The sequence below is a fragment of the Papaver somniferum genome, chromosome 7 (genome assembly GCF_003573695.1).
Source record: "Papaver somniferum cultivar HN1 chromosome 7, ASM357369v1, whole genome shotgun sequence".
NCBI classification, from domain to species: Eukaryota; Viridiplantae; Streptophyta; class Magnoliopsida; order Ranunculales; family Papaveraceae; genus Papaver; species Papaver somniferum.
Genome location: NC_039364.1, coordinates 11,479,835 through 11,499,482, shown reverse-complemented (window position 1 = coordinate 11,499,482; position 19,648 = coordinate 11,479,835). Strand labels below are relative to the sequence as shown.

Sequence of the window (19,648 nt, the reverse complement as noted above, 5' to 3'; positions counted from 1 at the left end):
CACCCGAAATTACCAAAATCAGCAGAAATCGTTTTCACCCTCAAACACCAGGATCCCGTTTACCAAGACTTATTTTATGTAGGTACAGTCATGTATGGCCGAAGACACTAAGCTTAGTGCTTTATGGTAGGCATCCCATATTTGTGGTACACGGTGCTGGTAACCTCCTTCCTCACCTCTTCTGTTTTCAATACTTCTACTTGTTCATGCATTCATATAATTGCATTTGGAACATTGAGGACTATGTTCAATTTAAGTTTGGGAGTAAGGGAGAAAAGTTTTAGTTGTACCAAGAATATCCAACATTTAGTGTTACATAATATTCTTTTAGCTAAGTTTACATACTAGTGAGACATTAGAGAAAAAAACATTATTGAGAAATCATTGACATCCAGGAGAGAAAATTAACCTTTTAGAGGGTGATCGTGATGGACCTAACCATCCATGTTGGAAAGGCAATTAGGTCAGAAGGAAATGCCATGAAGAAAATGCAACCTCCCAATGTAATCTTAGTTTATGGATTACGATTATCTCTTAGTAAACACTATCATCATTAACAAGCTTAGCAACATTAAAATCTATGAAGAAAGTTTAAGACGCGTTTAAGGATTATAAGAAACAATAGAAGGAAAACCAAACTTCAAAATAAAATTTAAAGACTTAGTTACAAGAGAAAAGAAAATCAAACGGTGTAAGTTGTTGAAGTTCATGATACCAAGACATTACAAGTTGCGAAGATTCAAGTGCTAAAGTCCTTCTCTCATGGCCATGTAAATATTAGTTTCGTTATTAAAACAAACAAAAATAAAAATAAAAAAAAAATAAAATGAAATGAATATACATACATATATGTATTGAATTCAAATTTTGTAGTTATCTTTTTGTTCAATAAGGCCATGCAGAAGAGAAATCTATAAAGAAGTTTCAAAAAAGAAGAAATTGAGGAGGAAAGTTATTTGATAAGGTTCTTATCATAAACAGTTGAATCCGAAGAGGACGTTGTTTCAACGGAGAACTATGAGAGAGCCGATGAGAAATGCATATTGTAGATTTGTTAATCCGCTTTCTATCTGGCAAAAGATATTTCTAACACTGGTTCAATCCATCACACGTAATTTATCCAGCTGTAGGATGTCCCTCTCATATTCTTTATCTACCCATAGAACGGATTTCTCTCTCATAATCTTATCAAGCTGTAGAGTGGATACGTCTCATAATTTTTATCCAGCTGTAGAGCGGATATCCAGCTGTAGATTGATGCATATCACCAACCAATGGAAAGTAATAGAGGTAGTCAGATATAAAAAGGGAGTGTTGGTACCTTAATGCATTTTGTTTTTATTTTCGCATAAAATATGTGGGCTTATTTTTTTCTTTTATATATCTATTACAATTTAAACGGTAATATCTTTTAAATCGACGTAACAGGAAAATGCGCAACAAGCTGTGCCGTAAGTCCTTTTTGAATTGCAAAACCTATCCTTTTAAAAACAAACTCTCTCGAACCTGGAATAATGACATTACTGTGCATAACTTTTTGGACTCTCTTAAGGAGTCCAACCGCTTCTGGAGCCAAAAAACCAAATGTATCAAAAGCGAAAGGAATAAAAGCATGTCCAATATCATGACATGCTTTCCCATGTTTCACTATCTTACCTGAGGCATCCCTTAGTGCTGCTTGCCCGACTGTAAACGTGCCATGTCCAATGCCTACTAATGGAAAAATCCCAGTGAGGTCAACACATGCGTGTTTTTAACCCACCAAAAACTTAAAACATCTGCTGGATTGAGTTTTTATCTCCCTTCGAGTGGATCAGTCAAAAAGTTGACGGCCGCTTCTTTCTTCGCTGAAATACCGGCTCTCCACAGAACATCATACAGAGTGTCCCTCACATGATCATGTATATGTTTAATCCCAGGGTCTACCTTGCACTGAGCAACATGTTCCCCGTAAGTGTCCAAACACTCAATGATACAAGCAAGACAACGGGTTTCCTTTATGTATTAATTTGGAAAAAAGAGTCTTAATATGGTAGGTACTCGACTTCCAAACTGAATTTGGACATCGTAAAATTCCAAACATGATAAGTTAAGTTTTCTTTTGAGTTTCTTAGTTTTAAACAAATCATATGTTACCAACCGTCCTCACCAAAACTCTTGTTTCAAAAAATCCACAAAAAGTTTATTTCGATCAATAAGTAGCAAAGGGTTTTTCACCTTTCCACATGTGAGTTTTAATTTTCTACGCCTTTAAGGTCTTTAGATTCATAACAACATGTATTTAATAATTTGTACTTGCCAAATAATATGGACAATAAATCAACCACGAGAATTTGCATTGCGCTGGTAAAGATAATAAATTTTTTCTGCATCCAGCAAAAAAAAATATTGGCCATACAGCAGAAACTCCATTAATTAATAGTTGATTATTTAGTAAACTCTCTTACATAATATTTTTAGTCGCTCCCGATTCGGGGACAACGTGCCAAATTATTAATTCGCTAAAATTATAAATTAATACATTTTTGACCACCTATGTAGAGCATATATGAAATATAAATTAATAATTCACTATACTATGAAGATTTCTTGAAGACTGATCAATTGCCTTCTGTTTTTTGTTAAAATCAATATCACATTGAACTAGTTTTTCTTATCATCGTAAGAATTTTTAGTGTCTTTTCTCATAGCCAGCGAGAAATTATTTAATGTGATTGCCGCTTTAACAACCTCGTTTTGTGAAGGGGGATCTATTCTAGAACTTTCTTCATCTTTTTTCCCATCTTTATCAGTTCCCATAATGCTCTCAATTTGTTCTTCATCAGTCAACAATTGCGTAACTTCATTTTCTTACAAATACTTAGGACATCTTGACATTCACTGAATTGCAACAACCCATTTTATTGATCAAATTTTGCAAGTCTTGAGTGATATCACCGTCTAAGTGTTCATCCAAACTATCTAATCTATGTTATCTGTTGATCAAAGTTATATTTATCTATAAGTTAATAAAATATATTTTTTTTTGATCAGAAGAGAAAAATTTATTCAAGAAAAAGAATGTACAAGGTTCTACAAGAAGTAGATATCAGAAAAGGAAAAAGAAAGCAGCAAGATTACACAAACAAGGCTTCCCAATTAGCCATTACAGAGAAAGCATAATTGATATGAAGTCTTCTACCAGCTGCATTTGCCCAAGAGAGTATTAAAGATTTAACTTCCACCTCCAAGTCTAAATCCGTTTTGTAAACATGATTTTGCTCAAAAGTACGTCTATTTCTTTCCGTCCAGAGAGTAAAAACAACTGTAGATGGTATTAGGCTCCAAATGTAATTTCCTGTATTTGAAAAATTCGTATGATGCCAACCAATTTCTAACATACTAAAACTTCTCGGAAGTACCCAGGACCATAAGCTACTTGGAATTGTTGCAAACCAAAGTTTATGCGCAATTTTACAGTGGAGAAAAATATGATCATGCGACTCTGTATCATCACCACATAGGATACACGAGTTATTAATGTCTACCCCTTTAGCTTGTAGCTTATCAATTGTGTTCAGCTTCTCATGCACAATACACCAAACTAGAAAGTTAATCTTAGATGGCACTGACTCCTTCCAGATAAACTGATAAGGAAAATCTGCGATACCAGAGTCTTCCAACAATTTAGCATAAATGGTTTTGACGCTAAATAAACCTGAGTTATCAAGGGTCCATCTCCTATTATCTTGTAAGGCATCTAAGACTGGCGGTTCATCACCAATCCAAAGCATCAGGTTTGCAAAGAGATTTACCTCTGATTCTGTTAAATTGCGTTTAAAATTAAAACACCAGTTCCTTTCCGAGGAGATCACCTCTGCGAGCTTAATGTTCTTGTTGTCAGAAATCTTAAAAAGAGACGGGAACATAGCATCCAACGATATGTCGCCACACCAAACATCATTCCAGAATGAAATATCCTTTCCTGAATGAATATTAAGCACTGATTTAAGGCTTACCAGATTAGCAGTCTTCGCGATTGTTTTCCAACAAGAAACTCCATGAGAAGAATTAACCTTTTGAGGTACCCAGCAGGAGAACGTATCACCATACTTGTCACGGATAATCTTATACCATAACCTGTTTTTCTCTTTACCAAACCTCCAACACCATTTAGCAAGCATTGCCAAATTCATCAATCTCAAATTACAGACACCCAGACCCCCTTTCTCTTTAACAACACATACTAAGTTCCAATTTATTAGATGTGAAACTTTTGAATGAGCACCATGATCCCACAAAAAATTTCTCATTTTCTGCTCTAAAATTTTAATAACAGAAACAAGAGCTTTGAAAAGAGAAAAATACTAAATAGGCAGAGAACTAAGGATGCATTTAAGAAGGGCTAGCTTACCTCCTTTAGAAAGTGAAATATTTCTCCAAGTTGATAGTCTCACATCAAATTTTTCAATTATGGGGTCCCATATATGTTTGGAAGTTTCCTTAGCTCCAAGAGATATTCCAAGATATAAGAAAGGAAGGTTATCAGTAGCGCAGCCAAATTCCGAAGCCCAAACAGATAACTCAGGCACATCACCAATTGCAATGAGTCTAGTTTTTGAAGTATTAACCTTGAGACCTCCAATATATTCAAAACACTTGAGAGCCGAAAAAAGATTATGAAGTTCCTGTTTGCTATTATCTACGAAGAAGATAGTGTCATCAGCAAAATGCAAATGATTTACGATAATACTTGAAGAAGTCACTGAGAAGCCACTGAAGAGGCTCAGTTGTGAGGCTCTGTCCATGTATCTTGAGAAACCTTCCATGGCAATGTTGAACAGAAGAGGAGAAACTGGACAACCTTGTCTTACACCCCTCGAACTAGTGAAGTAGCCAAAAGAAGAACCATTGATTAGCACTGAAAAAGTTGATATAGAATAACAAAACTTCAGCCGTTTACACAGTTTTCTACCAAAACCCATTTGATGAAGGATGAACTCCAGATATTTCCAATTTATCATTTCAAAAGATTTTTCTAGATCAATTTTACAAATTATCCCTGCTTTGCCAGAACGTAGTCTAGAATGCACAAGCTCATTGGCGATCAAAGTACCATCTATGATTTGTCTTCCTTCTATATAAGCACATTGAACCGAGAAGATAAGTTTATCCATTACCAGCTTGAGTCTTGAAGCTAACACTTTTGCGATAATTTTGTAAACACTAGTTAAGAGACAAATAGGACTGCAATCCTGGATTTTCTCGATGTAGTCTTTCTTTGGAACCAAAGTGATAAATGTGGAGTTGTGCTTGCTGTAAATTTTGTATGTAGAACAAAACTCATTTACAGTATTCATTATATCATCTTTCAGAAAACTCCAACCTTTACTAAAAAAGATGATTGGGAAACCATCTGGACCTGGAGCTTTGTTATTTCCCAATTCTTGGATATCATTCATTACTTCTTCTTCAATGAAGTCAGCTTCTAAAATATAACTTTCCTGGGAATTTATTTTATCAAAAGTAATATTTTCAAGATCAGGTCTAATTACCTCTTCTTCAGTGAATAAAGTGTTGTAGTACTCCACAATATGCTCCTGGAGAATCTGCTTGTCATCCATCAACATACCATTGATGTAATGATGTTTGATTCTATTGTGTCTCCTTCTTGCTGAAGCATTCCTCATAAAAAAATGAGTGTTTCTATCACCTTCTTGCAGCCACTGAGTTTTTGATTTAATCTTTCAAGAGACCTCATCCATGTGAGTTAATAAAATATTAATTAATATAAAATATTAAGAGATTGAAGAACTGTCTTGCGTGCCATGATTACAATAAGAAAATAGGCGATTCTCTTTTCCATCGACTTGGCATTATTATTTAAAAAGGTGTGGGAGCTCATTTTGTTGCTAGACTCCCTCCCATTCCCGTATAAAACTTCTTTTTGGCTAATATAAGCCCGTAACGATATCTTTTCATTAATACATAAATTAATAATTATTAATTTACCGGTTGATTGATATCTCACTTGATTAATAAATTGTAGTGGCAGGACTGTAGAGATTTATAATGGAAACATACGAGGAAGAGATTAACTTTAAGTTCATTGTAGGTTTGATTTCAAAAATGTTGGGCACGACCCCGCCAAGATAATGTCATTGTTCCCCTATATGTAATCTGGTGTGAACGAAAGATAAAGAATCCGGCAGAAAGTCAGAGGTATAAAAAAGATGAATAAGCAGTTTTGATTTTCCACGTTACAGATGCTCGACTGATTGCCAACGTTAAAAAATCAAATATTTACGATGATGACATAAATTTTATCAAAGGACATAAGATTTTCTTTTCTTCTCTGACTAATATCTTAGTAGGATTGCACTTGTCACTGAAGACAAGCCGAAATCCTGAATTGAGTATCCTAGTAGGGTTGTACTTGTTCATATGAGACAAATTCAGTTGAATAAGTACCTGTAACCTACACCACAGAAGATGGACAGAGAACCAGGTTAAGATTTTATTTGGAAATATATCATAAAAAATTGAAAATCTCGTAATTGTAATGCATTTTGGGACTCATTATTCCGACCTCCGTGAACATGTTTTGTTTTGGGTTCTCAAACCCCCGTGGCTCACTTATGTTTCCCTCTTAAATGCATTATTTTAAATGAAATTTCCTCCTTGATCGATTAAAAAAATACATATACATTAAATAGGTTCACTAAATCTCATTGTCGTAAATTACAGCCCCTATCTTGTTCCTTTGTTGTCTGTGTGACAATATTTTACGAGCAAAAATATTAAACGTGTGAAAACCCACACGGAAACCATTCCCCACAATGACTTATATTCTTTTATTTAGTAAAAAAAACCTGGTTATAGGAATTATTTGGAGCCTATCAATTTCTTCATCCAACCTAAAGAAGAGGATAAGGGGTGTCCAAACTAGATAAAAGTATTAGGTAGCCTCACTATTAAAACTCAATCCTAAGTTTTATCCTCTAAATTTAAAACCATTTCAAAACCAAAACCTATTCAAATCATTTCTCTGGTACGTTAAAATTAAAATTCAAATTCATCCATCAATTCTAACAATGCCAATCGATTAAAATGAAGTTTTATCATCCATCTAAAAAAAAAGCAAACTAAACATAGTCGATCGCAACCCATATCTCCTTATTACACTTGTAATTGATTTATCCATTCAAGATTGAAAACTACAAACAATTTTTGGTTACTGTGTTTAGCCATAATCGGTCGACGCTTATGTTTATATTTACTGATTCCTATGACCATCGGTCGATGTCCGTTGACACGTCAACCGAGTGTCCCGATGTGTTTTCTGGTCGAAAGAGAATTTAACCAGAATCAATTGAAATTAATGTCCAGATATACCGATTCTGGAATAGAAGAGAACCATTTTGTTTTTGTTTTTTTGTTTTTTATTTTTTGCTAAAATCGGAATATATGACCACATGTATGGACAAATTCTTTTGCCGCAGTGTTAGGCATCGGTCTGTCAGTGTGTATCATTCTTATGGTTTCTTATAATCGGGCTATGTAGAAGGTAATATGCTCAAATTTCTAGTGTTCTTTGTGTACTAACATCAACTCAGAATCAGTCTACCAGTACATCAACATCTACCGATTCTTGGTTGATACGAGTGCATGAACACCTACCGATTCTAGATTGATTTTTGTACCAAAAAATCAATTTTTTTTTTCAAGTTTTGATGATGAATTAGAGTTAGTTGATTTCGGGGTAAACTTGAATAAACATTCGTTAATCACATGAATTAACATTAATTAATCAAGGGTAAATTAGCATTAAAAAAAATAGTTGGCTAAAGGTTTTTTATTTTACTTCAAAATGTCATATTTTGTCAGTTGGTGATTGGCCGGAAAAAAAAGATTCAGTTTTGGTGTAACTTCGTTACGCAGCCATCAAATTTAACGTCATGCCTGTTGACAAAAATTGCGTGTTACTTTTTTCTTTGCTTCCCCCCGGCTACGCTGCGCGTAAGCAATTAAGCATAGAATTATCGTTGAAGACAGGAAGAGTAGTAATTGTCATGTGCAGGAGTACTACGATAGTGAAGTCTTGGAATCTTGACCTCACTCGAAGAAATAAAGAAACAAATGATGGAACAAGTAGAAACCAATGCTTATCAGTGTGCAAATTATACAACAACTTTGACCAGTTTACTTACGTTTGCCCGAGTGGAAAGTTTTCAGTTTCTTTCCAGTTTCTTTTTGATTCTATATATATGTTATGGGTGTATAGAATATGTTACCAACTTACCTAAGCTTTCTTTAGGTTGTGCTTATTCCTTCACAATATTTTCCATTTTCATTGCAAACAACCACTGCTGTTTTCTTTTAATCAGTAATGGAGACGCTGGTGAGTCCAGTCCTCAACATATTCTCTCTTCTATGGACTTGTTGCGCTCGTAATACAGATTATGTTCATAAACTCAAAGGAAATCTAAATATTTTGGAGACTTCATTTAAAAGATTGATATGTCAAAGAGATGATGTAATCAGAAGAATTGAAATGGAAGAGTGGAACCTAACTGAACCAGCGAAGCGCACAAATATGGCTAGTTTTTGGCTCCAAAGAGTACAAGCCTTAGAGCTAGAAGTACAAAACATCTTAGACGACAACGAAGCTATCAAGAACGATGAAGGATGCTTTTTTTGGTGTTGGGTTCCGAAAAATTGCTGGAGTGCTTACAAACTCGGAAAATTAGTGTCACGAAAACAGACTGTTGTGGAGCGTTTATCGAGGGAAGGTGATTTCCGAGACGTCACTTGTAGATGTGAACCGGATCCCTTCCAAGAGATTCCAGTCGTTAAAGTTGTGGGCATGGACGTAAAATTTAGTGAAGTATTGGAGTCCTTGGTACCCGAAGAAAATCCAGTGCAAATAGTAGGTTTATATGGAATGGGAGGAGTTGGGAAGACAACTCTTTTACAGAAAGTTAACAATGAGTTTGCTGAAAGAAAAATATTCGATGTAGTAATTTGGATTGTGGTGTCTAAAAGTCTAAACTTAAGAAGTATTCAAAACCAAATTGGGAAGAAACTAGGACTATCATGGTCAGAAGGAACTGAAACGTATGAGAGAGCTAATGATATATTCAAAGGGTTAAAAAATAGGAGATTTTTGTTGTTGTTAGATGATATTTGGGAAGGAATTGACATAGAAACGATCGGAGTTTCAAGGAATGCAATCCAATTAACTGGGTCTAAGGTTGTGTTTTCTACAAGAAGTGAGCAAGTGTGCGGGTTAATGGAGGCTGATAAAAGAATCAAAATAGAGTGTTTAGACGATGATCAAGCTTGGAGCCTATTTCAACAAAAGGTCAAGCAAGAAGCGTTGAGTTGTCATCCAGAAGTACTCGAGGTTGCCAAAAAAGTTGCAAAAGAATGCCGAGGTTTACCTTTAGCTCTTATCACTATTGGCCGAACTATGTCTAGCAAAACCGATCTCAAACAGTGGCAACACGCACTATGTACTCTACAGGAATCGGCATCACAGTTTTCAGGTACAAATTGTCAAGTGTTCTGATCATTACTTACAAAAATATACTCCCTCCATTTCTGGAAAACAGGCTCCACGCTTGTATTCTCAGGTAGTAGTTGTTATCTTTGTTCAGTCTCTTCAAAACATATTTCTTGAAAATTTTGATATATTAAATAAAAATTTAATCCAATCGTTCTTCCCCGTTTGTGTTCTCAGGTATGACGGACAAGGTATTAGCTATTTTGAAGTATAGCTATGATAATTTGGAAAGCCAGAAGTTGAAGTCTTGCTTCTTATATTGCTCGTTACACCCAGAAGATTTTTCAATTAGCATAGACGGACTAATCGGGTGTTGGTTGGGTGAGGGATTTTTGGAAAACGTTGATGATTTAGCGAAAGCTCTAAATGAAGGCCTCGATGTCATTAGATGTCTTAAGGATGCTTGTTTGTTAGAAACTGGAATTATGTTTGGGGTAAAGGTGGAAGCTAAGGTAAAAATGCATGATGTAGTTCGTGATATGGCAATTTGGGTAGCTTCAACTCTTGGAGAGAAAAAAGGCACGTATTTAACTGTGCAGGCACAAAGCACGTTGAAGCTCCATGAATTGGAGAAAGCAGAGAGGGTCTCACTAATAGGAAATATAGCAATTAGAAAACTTAATGGAGCACCACATTGCTCGAAGCTCTTAACTATGTTACTTCAAAACAGTAATGTCTCTGATATTTCTGATGACTTTTTCCGATTCATGCCCATGCTTAAAGTTTTAAATTTGAATGCAGTGAAGCTCAAGAAACTCCCGACAAGCATTTTTTCATTATCGAAGTTAGAATATTTAGAACTGCCATTATATGATGAAGATGTTGTTCTACCACCAGGGAGTTTAGCATCTCTGACAAAATTGAAGGCCATAAGTTTGTCAAGGTCGTGTTTTCACTGGGAATTGAAGGGTGGACCAAGCCTTGGAGAATTGGAAGGCTTACAACAGTTGATAGGTCTTCAGATCACAATAGGAACTGGTCCTGCTCTTCAAAGGTTAGTAACAAGTCAAAAATTACAGTTGTGCACAAAACTTTTAAGTATTAAATACTGTCCGGGAATTACATCCCTAACATTTCTACCATCGGCATCAGTATCAGTACTTAGTCTAGTAGACATGACAAGCTTAAGTTTCCTTTCTCTGGAAAACTGTGATGAATTGGAAGAGTTGAGAATCATGAGTTGGGATGCAGTAACCCTGTTCACAACATTGGAGGAATTGCACCTTTTATTCATGCCAAAGTTGAGAATTGTATGGGATGTGCCTCAACAATCATTCTTCTCTGTGAACCTTAAACGTGTAATAATTACAGGTTGTCCTGGATTGAAGGATATTACATGGCTGATCTACATTCAGAATCTAGAGTTACTTCGCTTGGTTGAATTGGATGGACTAGAAGATGTAATATCTAGTGGATTTGCAGCCGAACAGAAGTTAATAACTACGTTTTCCAGATTAACTCTTTTGAGTTTGCACTCTCTGAAGAATCTCAAAAGGATATGTGACCAAAATGTGAAATTCTTTCATTTGGAAAATATTCTCGTGGTGGGGTGTCCAAAATTGAAGAAGCTACCATTTAACACCAATAGCTTGATCCCTCGGAGTTTAAAGAAGATTGAAGGAGAGGAGCAATGGTGGGAAAGGCTAGAATGGGAAGATGAAGCCACCAAGTCTAATTTTAATTCTTATTTCGTGACCCATTGATATTAGTTTGAAAATTTATATTAGACTGCTGTTTTACCTGTTAACTTTCTTAATGTCGCACCTTGTTTTTTACTTTCAACTCTCGCATAAGACGAGGCTTTCAACACTTTTTTACTACTGTAATCTCGAAATATTTTTCCATCTGAAATTCCAAAGTTTATGTTATCAATTTATTCCAACATCACAATTAATTCCATTGTGCTTTTCTGGCTTGCCCTAAGTGAGGAGGGGAAAACACTTATTTGATGTCTATACCACCTGGGACTTTATGCTCATTATTTATAGGACTTGGGTTTTAGAGGCTTATATCTTGATTGCATGGGAACACTTTCCTTCTGATATGGTGACTGAAACAATTGCCTTTGTATTTGGTGACTGGTATGAATGTTTTTGTGCATCTTCAAATTAAAGATGAGCTCAAATCTTCAGTTCACATCCGATCTAATGAGCTGATTTTCTTGATGGTCGCTGCACAGATATGGTTTTCCACAGCCTCCCTTGTCAGATTAGTTGGTAAAATGCACAAAGCAAAGGTGCTTTAAATCCCATCTCTCTTTCCTTTATAATGTCCATACAAATAAGAATATCAGCACCCTAATTTTCTAAGCCATCAACTCCCATATGTTAGCCTAGCTAAAGTTATCTGCTACCCATGCTAAACACTACTTTTTAACGATTTTGATCCTATTGAAGACCTCTCAAGCACATTTCTTCTTCTACGCATCAAGAAATCACAAAGATACTCTTTCTGGTTAAAAGTCAATAAAAAAGAATATATAAACACAAGTAACCAAGTGAAAACAAGGCAAAACCTGAAGTTAAGAACCAAAAATACACTAGGTAACTTTCTATATTACACTAGGTGACTTTCTAATTTCTATAGTAGTTGTAAAGCTGAATTTGGATTCTAGTATTGAAGATACTTCAAAGTTAGAGCTTAAGGTTCTCAAAACTTAGTTACATGAGCACCGTAAACAATGAAAATTTTAAATTAGAACTTCCAAAATGATATATAATTATCAGTTTACTCAAACATCACAATTTAACTCTGTCCACAGATCTATTTTAAAATCACTGAAGCCTTTCTCTCCTTTTCCCTTCGCACTTTGATTAATTTCCGACATTTTTTCTTCACTGGTCATAAGATCAGAAGGGTTACTTTTATACACGTTTATCGTAAAAAAAAACAACAACAACAACAAAGGATGTAAATTTGGTGATGAATTGGTCATTGTTATCACATATGAGGTTCACGAATCATGAGTGTCTCATATGTCATTGGAGAACCCCGATTAAATGTACAAAATTGTGAAGAAATATGTGGTTTTGTGTTAATATAAACCGGCGATGTTCTTAATTCAGATGGAACAATTGTAGATGATGTAATAATCCCTTGATTTTGATATTGTGAAGAAGAAGAAGATGAGTATGTGATTCCACTAATGGTCCAAGAGAAACAATAGACGTGTAACCATGTCACCACATCTCTTTCTTCTACAAACATTCTTTGGAGCTGTGATGTTCAGAGTGGCAGCAAACTAAGTTAGGGTCTTGATTGCATACAGTGGTGATTTTGTATACTGATACTCTTCACATCTTCATTACTTGGTGTCAGTATGGTTCCAAGGTGGGATAAGCTCGGATGAATGGAGTTGCTGCTGTGAGAGAGATTATGAAGAGTTTTTCGAAGAAAAAATGCCTGCCAGTGAGTCAGGGAAGCAACGCTGCTGGCAGAGAAGAGATGCTATGACTGAGATGTAGCTACTGGCAGTGGTGATATCAGAACAAGAAGGGAAACGCACGTGTTTATATGCCCTGAAATTGATTAATGTTAGTTTTTGAGATGGTGGAGCAGCTTACTTTGGTAGTGGTGATAATTGTATTCATAAACTCATTGAACAAGCAAATGGGTAAGAAGTGTGTGGCCGGTAGGATGTGATGCTGTACACAGATGCTAAAGAAATGGTGGACGATGTTTACTAGAAATTGAGAGACAAATACTGGGGTCCGTTGCTGGTGTTGGTCTGTTTAGTGTATGCAGATCATGGTTAAATACAGGCTCGAGCTGTGCAGGTTGTGGTGATGTGCAATAGCCGATAGAAGGTGCACTTAGCCGCGTTGCATAATCCGTTAGGAGATTTGGTTAGTGCTGTGGAAGATTTGGTCAAGGCTAAACAACAAGAACATAACCAGCTGCAGCTGCTTGACCGCACCGTTTCCTTGCTAGTTTGTTGTGCGTTTGTGGGATGAGTACAAGGGTTGTTTGCAACGGATGTGGCGTTAATTAGAAACCAGTAGGGTGAGCTAACTTGGGTACCAATTTGTTTCAGCATCGGATAGAGTTTGTTATGACTGCATAACATGTCAAGATCAGATTTGGTTTTTAGTCTGTTGGGTGTTGTTTTAAGTTGTTATGCAGCTATGAAAATGGATGCATAACCTGTTATGCATCTACAAAATTTGTTGCATAACTTGTTATGCAGTCCAGAAAACGGTTGCATAACACGTTATGCATCAACTTTTTCATCACTATTGAAACCAACAAAAACAAAGACTGCACAACTTGTCATGCACCTACAATAATATCTGCATAACATGTTATGCAGTCGTGAAAATTGATGCATAACCTGTTATGCATCCGAAAATATGGCTGCATAATGCATTATGCATCGAGAAATTTGTCGCACAATCTTTTATGCATCGAGAAAATAGAAGCATAACCTGTTATGCATCCGAAAATATGTTTGCATAATGCATTATGCATCAATTTTTTATGTACGCACTAAAATCAACCAAGACAATGGATACATAACTTGTTATAGATGCATAACTTTGTTATGCAGATGCATAATTTGTTATGCAGTCGAGAAAATGGTTGCATAATTCGTTATGCGTCCGCAGAATGTGTTATGCATCTTTTTTGGTGGCTGCATAATGGTTATGTAGTCAGTTTTCGAAATTTTGCCTAAAATGATGATCACCTCCGATTTTTTCGTGAAAAACAAAAATTTAATATTGTTGTTTGTACTCGTTGCGTATCTCTCTTAAAAAGATTTCCAACGATATAAAATTTGTAAAATTCCAAGGCGCGGATTTTTAGATATGTTATATCCAAGTTGCGTTGCCAATTATACCCCTGAAAAATTAGGCTGCATAACGAGTTATGCCTGAAAAAATAGTATGCATAACGAGTTATGTATTAATTCTTAATAATTTTGGATAATTTTGGGTGTCAGAGAAATAATTATGGGTGTCACGGTATACAAAATTAATTGTGGCCTGAGAATGAGAATATTTTTTTTTGGTCTCCCCCTAATTTCCCCTTTAATTATTCATCGGGAAGGTCGAACGAGTTATGTATTAATTCTTAATAATTTTGGATAATTTTGGGTGTCAGAGAAATAATTATGGGTGTCACGGTATACAAAATTAATTGTGGACCTGAGAATGAGAATATTTTTTTTTTGGGTCTTCCCCTAAGTTCCCCTTTAATTTTTCATGGGGAAGGTCGAACCCATGACATCCTGCTTATAAACTTAGTCTGCAACCACCGAACTGTGAACTTGTTAATGCTAACACTTTATTATGTTCCATATATACACTAATTTAAATGTAAATCATAGTATTCTCTTCCTAATTGAGTTAACATATTAGTTTTTATAATTTAATATGTGCCGAATTTTCAGTACCAAACTCAAATTAGTAATTCGAGTTATACATGTATGTAAGCCGTTCCGAATTACTGCCATGCTATGAATAGTTGATCGACTCTTTGACCGAATTTAGGCTTTGCAAATCCGTATAATATTCGTACGTTTGTCGTTTCGTATATTTCCCGAATTGCTAACTAGGGTCACAACTTCCGCAATAACATCATCGATCTGATTCCGATTTTGCTACTTGACAGATGAATAACAGCTAAATGTCCGCTATTGCTATCTCTAGGGCTGTCAATGGAAACCGATTAGCCGACATCCGATACCGATAATCCGTTAGCCGTTATTGTTACCATCCGACATAGCGGTAAACGGAAATCCGATACCGATAAGCTAACGGATAATTCCTTCTTAACGTAACGGTAGTGGAACCGTGTATTTCCGTTAGGTTTAGTTCCGTTATCCGAAAACGTGATTACTGCACGTGTAAATTCTTATACCTAGGGTTATTACGTTTGGTTTAGGACTACTTTTTCATAATTTCTGATGAAGAGATCATCACCATCATGTCCTAGTACTAGCCCAAACTCTGTGAAAATCAGAACCCTAGTTCATTCTCACTTCTTTGGACATGTTTGTCATATAGTTCGAGCACTAACCAAAGCCAAGTCCATTTTGATGGAACTTATGAGCAACAAAAACAAAGAAAATTACTACATAGAGTCTACAATGAAAGATGGAACCAAGAAAAAGAAAAAGAAAAAGAGGGTTTTTTGTTCATCGTCACTAAGATTGCACTACAATTGGTGTTCGTCACATGTATTACCCATGCCTGAGCCACCAACAGTTTTAGGCTCAGATGGTTACTTGAATGGTAATTATTCGAACCATGTCAATTATGACTCGACTTGGAATTCATCATCAATCCTGTCAACTGAGGAACATATGCAGGATGGGTTTGACTCGCATCTATCAGGCTACCTGCGTTGGCTTGATGAGAAAGTGGCAACGGAAAATTCTAGTGGTAATAAGAATAATTGTGATCAAGATGATATGGAAGAGATTGATAGGCTTGCTGATAAGTTCATTGCAAGTTTTCATGAGAAATTCAAGCTGGAAACGCAAGAGTCTTACAAGAAATATCAAGAGATGTTAACGGATGGTAGCGGAAAAATATTCGTTATCCAGTAAGTCCAACGTAACGGTAACGTTTTTGAATTTCCTATTTCCGTCGGAAATTAACGGATAACGGATATCCGCTAACTTTTAATGACAAAGGCAGCGGCAGAGCCTATTTCCGTTACGTTAGCCTCCATTGACAGCCCTAGCTATCTGTCAATAGATTAAATACCAAAAATAAAATTAAGACAGTCGTTGGATTTTGCTACTTGACAGCTAAAGAGACAGATAAAGAGACATCATTGGATATTGCTACTTGACAGCTAAAGAGACAGCTAAAGAGACATCATTTTCTTTTAACACGCCACATAATTAAATACCAAAAATAAAATTAAGACAGCGGATGGATTTATCGAACGGGTAAGATGGAATAACAAAAGATTTAGAAATGTGGCAGCAAGAAAGTCCGCGGTTCTTCTTCTGCAACAAAAAACTCCAATCCTGCTACATGAACAACCAGTTGACAGCTGAATAACAGCAAAACTGACGTGGAAACTGACAAGGTGGAATGAGTTTTTGCTTAGTCGCGTCATCTTCATTGATAAAAAGAAAAATCGAATGTAAAAAGATCAATCAATATGTATCGGCTCAGAATTTCGCACCGTGGTTCTCGTTTTTCAGTTGCAGCTGAAATGGTGACATTCATGGAGAAAACAACTTTTTTTGTTTTTGTTTTGCTTTTCTTGTTTTTATCGGCTCAATTATGAAAATCACTTCAAATTATGTGCCTCTTCTTCGCTCTTCCGTATAACTTAATTGAATCTCCAATTAATCTATTATTCTTAGATTTACAAGATCGATATGAATTAGTCTCACAATTGTGTAGACTGTTCTGTTTCATTATTGTATTTATATGAATACAAGGTGCTGAGAATAAAAGAAGGGTTCAATCCTAAGTTAAACAACATTGACGAGAATACAGGGTTTACAACAATTTGTTACAACAACTGTGTGTGCATTAGACGCGGGCATAGCTGAAAAATTGCGCCTGTGGTGACTGACTGCTTGGCTGTGAGGACTTGTAACTGCTTAGTTGTGTCAATGCATATACACGTCCAATAGAGAGATTGTAATTTTACAGGCTTCCTTACAGATGCCAAAAAATTCCAAGGACTCATTTGTTGGTTCTCTGCTCATGATTATGCTACTCTAGCTTAGAGAAAGACACTGCTAGCCTACAGGAGAATTCATAATTATAAAATTGGATGATTTGCAAAATGAGAGGAACGGTTAGTTGATGTGTTTGAACCGAAAACTAAAATGTATCCCGTATTAAGAACGATTGTTTGAATATGTTGTTGGGGAGTAACAATTAAAATTGATAATATATCAAAAAAACCAATTAATATAAGAGGCACTTATCTGATTTTTGTGTCGTCTCCGATTCAATTATTGATGTCTTGAACATCACTGATAAACACCATAGAAAGAAGAAGCTAGTAATGGTAGATTGAGACACATGTTCAGCATGTTGTCCTTAAGACAAGAATGCCCGGCTACACTCTACAAAGATGATGCTATAGCCCTATTGGACATATGCTTCCAGGATTCAACGATCTCAATAAAGTTTGAATGGCATATCCAAACCTTATTCTACCAGAGCTTGGCAGCTGAAAACTCATCAATCCAAAATATAGATGGTGATTACTTAAAAATACATTTTTTTATGCAAATATTCTAAAGCCGAATAACCGTTTTTATGCATGAGCGTCAACCGAGGAGGTGAAGAAGTTAAATCGGGAAAATTCTTCAATGCTAATTAAGTTTGTCATTCAATGAAAATATATATCTCATAAAGATTGGGAGATAAATTAGGAAGGTATTTATTCTTTAAAAAACGTTTTATTATTAATTTTCATTCACCGGAAACTCTATTTTTCCAACATAAGTAATCGATGATTAAGTCAATACTAGTTGACAATTCCACGACCCATTCGGGAAGAATTTTTCGAACCACTGGACAGGCTCGTACAGTTTACATATTCTCATTTATGTTATCCTCTATTACAAGTTACACAAGTTTCTTATATTGCAAGTTTATGAAAAATAAGGCAAATTTAATCATATCGTAAAACTACATGAATAAAACCTCCACTCTATCCGGTATCCAATCTTGAATCAGTTGACTTGCCTTTCATTAGCGAAAATGGAGAATATATAATGCTATTTTAAAGATGAATAAAAGGAAAGGATCATTTAAGATGACAACGAGAAATGCATATTTTAACTATGCATCGTAGATATACAAATGCCGAGCCATAACGAGTTTATTTAAATGAAGTTCAGAGTTAATATCAAGCCTCCTCGCCGCCTAATCTATTTCCAAAAATCACAAGTTTGATAAATTAAATTTTCATTAATACCTTGCAAAAAAATCTATTTTTGAGAAATTAATAGATGAAGAAGATTCAATTGTGGTAGGCATATTTGGATATAGAAACCAAATATTATCATGTTTAAACTTTGTAAGGAAAGTGTCGCTGAAACTAATAAACGATGTACCACCAAGAGTGGAGAATTACAGGATGATAGCATAATGATTCGTTGAATAAACCATGTTACAGCGTAACTCCATGTGCAAAAACAAAACAATTTAGTTTGTTATATGGATTAAGTTTTAGTTTCAGCGACACTTTCTTTACAAAGTTTAACCCCATCATGTTTCCATTTTACTTTCTTAGCACCTTCGTAGCTAGCTTGTCTATTTTTGGTTGTTTGTTGGTTCATGGCGAAGGATGTAAAATTTGAAAGGTTGCCCTTTTTTTATGTTATATAAGCGTAAAAAGCCAATGATACACAACTAAGTTATTGATGAATTGGTCATTTCAATTACTGAACTACATACCCGATGAGGTTAACATTCACTATCGCAGTGTTGATTATAATAGTCCCACATAGACCAAATCCATAGTTGTATGAGTCACTCCATCCATTTCCAATTATTTTTGAGGTGGATGCCCACGTCTTATCATGCAATCAGAGATAGCCCGTATATGGGTAAGCCCAACGGTTACCCTTACTGTTTCCACGATTTAAGCCTACCCGCATGAAATAGAGGCTCCATACTCCGCCCTACACGTTGAGCCATGGGAGTTGCTTGTGCAAAGGGTCAACACTGTAGAGGCTCCAAACTCCACACTACATGTTGAGGTGGAATGTTGAGGATAATAGTCCCACGTAGATCAAATCCCTAGATAGGATCATCCATATAGTACTACAGGCCACTCCACTCAATGGATAATGGAAAAATAGAGAATAATCTAGTATATACATAAGGGACGAATGACTATAACTTCAAAATAAAAAAATAAATATAAAATACTCGTTTGCAGATAGAATAAAAAAATAAATATAAAATACTCGTTTGCGGATAGAGTCAGAGTATCTGTAGGCACTATACTCCACTGTGAACTTGGAATTCTTGGAGACAACTAAGTTATCATAATCGGTTTATATTTATATATGAGGTAAATAAAGATCTATTATGCCTTAAAAAATTTAAAAATGTGGGAATTACATCAACCCTGAATCGGTTAAACGATTCTGGGTAACATCAATACCATAAT

At 35.6% G+C, this 19,648-nt stretch overlaps 3 protein-coding genes across 3 annotated transcripts; 2 read left to right on the top strand and 1 right to left on the bottom strand.

Moving 5' to 3' along the window:
- Window positions 1–3,116: 3,116 nt before the first annotated feature.
- Window positions 3,117–5,603, bottom strand: LOC113294103. Its single transcript, XM_026542523.1, has 2 exons — window positions 4,394–5,603; window positions 3,117–4,300 (listed from the first exon to the last, which is right to left on the bottom strand). Exons 1-2 carry the CDS (start codon window positions 5,601–5,603, stop codon window positions 3,117–3,119), a joined length of 2,394 nt encoding a protein of 797 aa, XP_026398308.1.
- A 2,930-nt stretch (window positions 5,604–8,533) lies between these two features.
- LOC113294102 (probable disease resistance protein At5g63020) lies at window positions 8,534–11,247 on the top strand. The gene is made up of 2 exons (XM_026542522.1): window positions 8,534–9,527; window positions 9,722–11,247. Exons 1-2 carry the CDS (start codon window positions 8,534–8,536, stop codon window positions 11,245–11,247), a joined length of 2,520 nt encoding a protein of 839 aa, XP_026398307.1.
- A 4,385-nt stretch (window positions 11,248–15,632) lies between these two features.
- On the top strand, window positions 15,633–16,094 carry LOC113294101. Its single transcript, XM_026542521.1, has one exon. It carries the CDS (start codon window positions 15,633–15,635, stop codon window positions 16,092–16,094), a length of 462 nt encoding a protein of 153 aa, XP_026398306.1.
- Window positions 16,095–19,648: the final 3,554 nt, after the last annotated feature.

Coding starts and splice junctions, on each gene's coding strand:
- LOC113294101 (XM_026542521.1), top strand. CDS start 15,633: ATGAAAGATGGAACCAAGAAAAAGAAAAAGAAAAAGAGGGTTTTTTGT.
- LOC113294103 (XM_026542523.1), bottom strand. CDS start 5,603: ATGGATGACAAGCAGATTCTCCAGGAGCATATTGTGGAGTACTACAAC. Junction 4,301..4,393: donor TATTTCACTTTCTAAAGGAG/GTAAGCTAGCCC, acceptor TTAAAATTTTAG/AGCAGAAAATGAGAAATTTT.
- LOC113294102 (XM_026542522.1), top strand. CDS start 8,534: ATGGAAGAGTGGAACCTAACTGAACCAGCGAAGCGCACAAATATGGCT. Junction 9,528..9,721: donor ATCGGCATCACAGTTTTCAG/GTACAAATTGTC, acceptor TTGTGTTCTCAG/GTATGACGGACAAGGTATTA.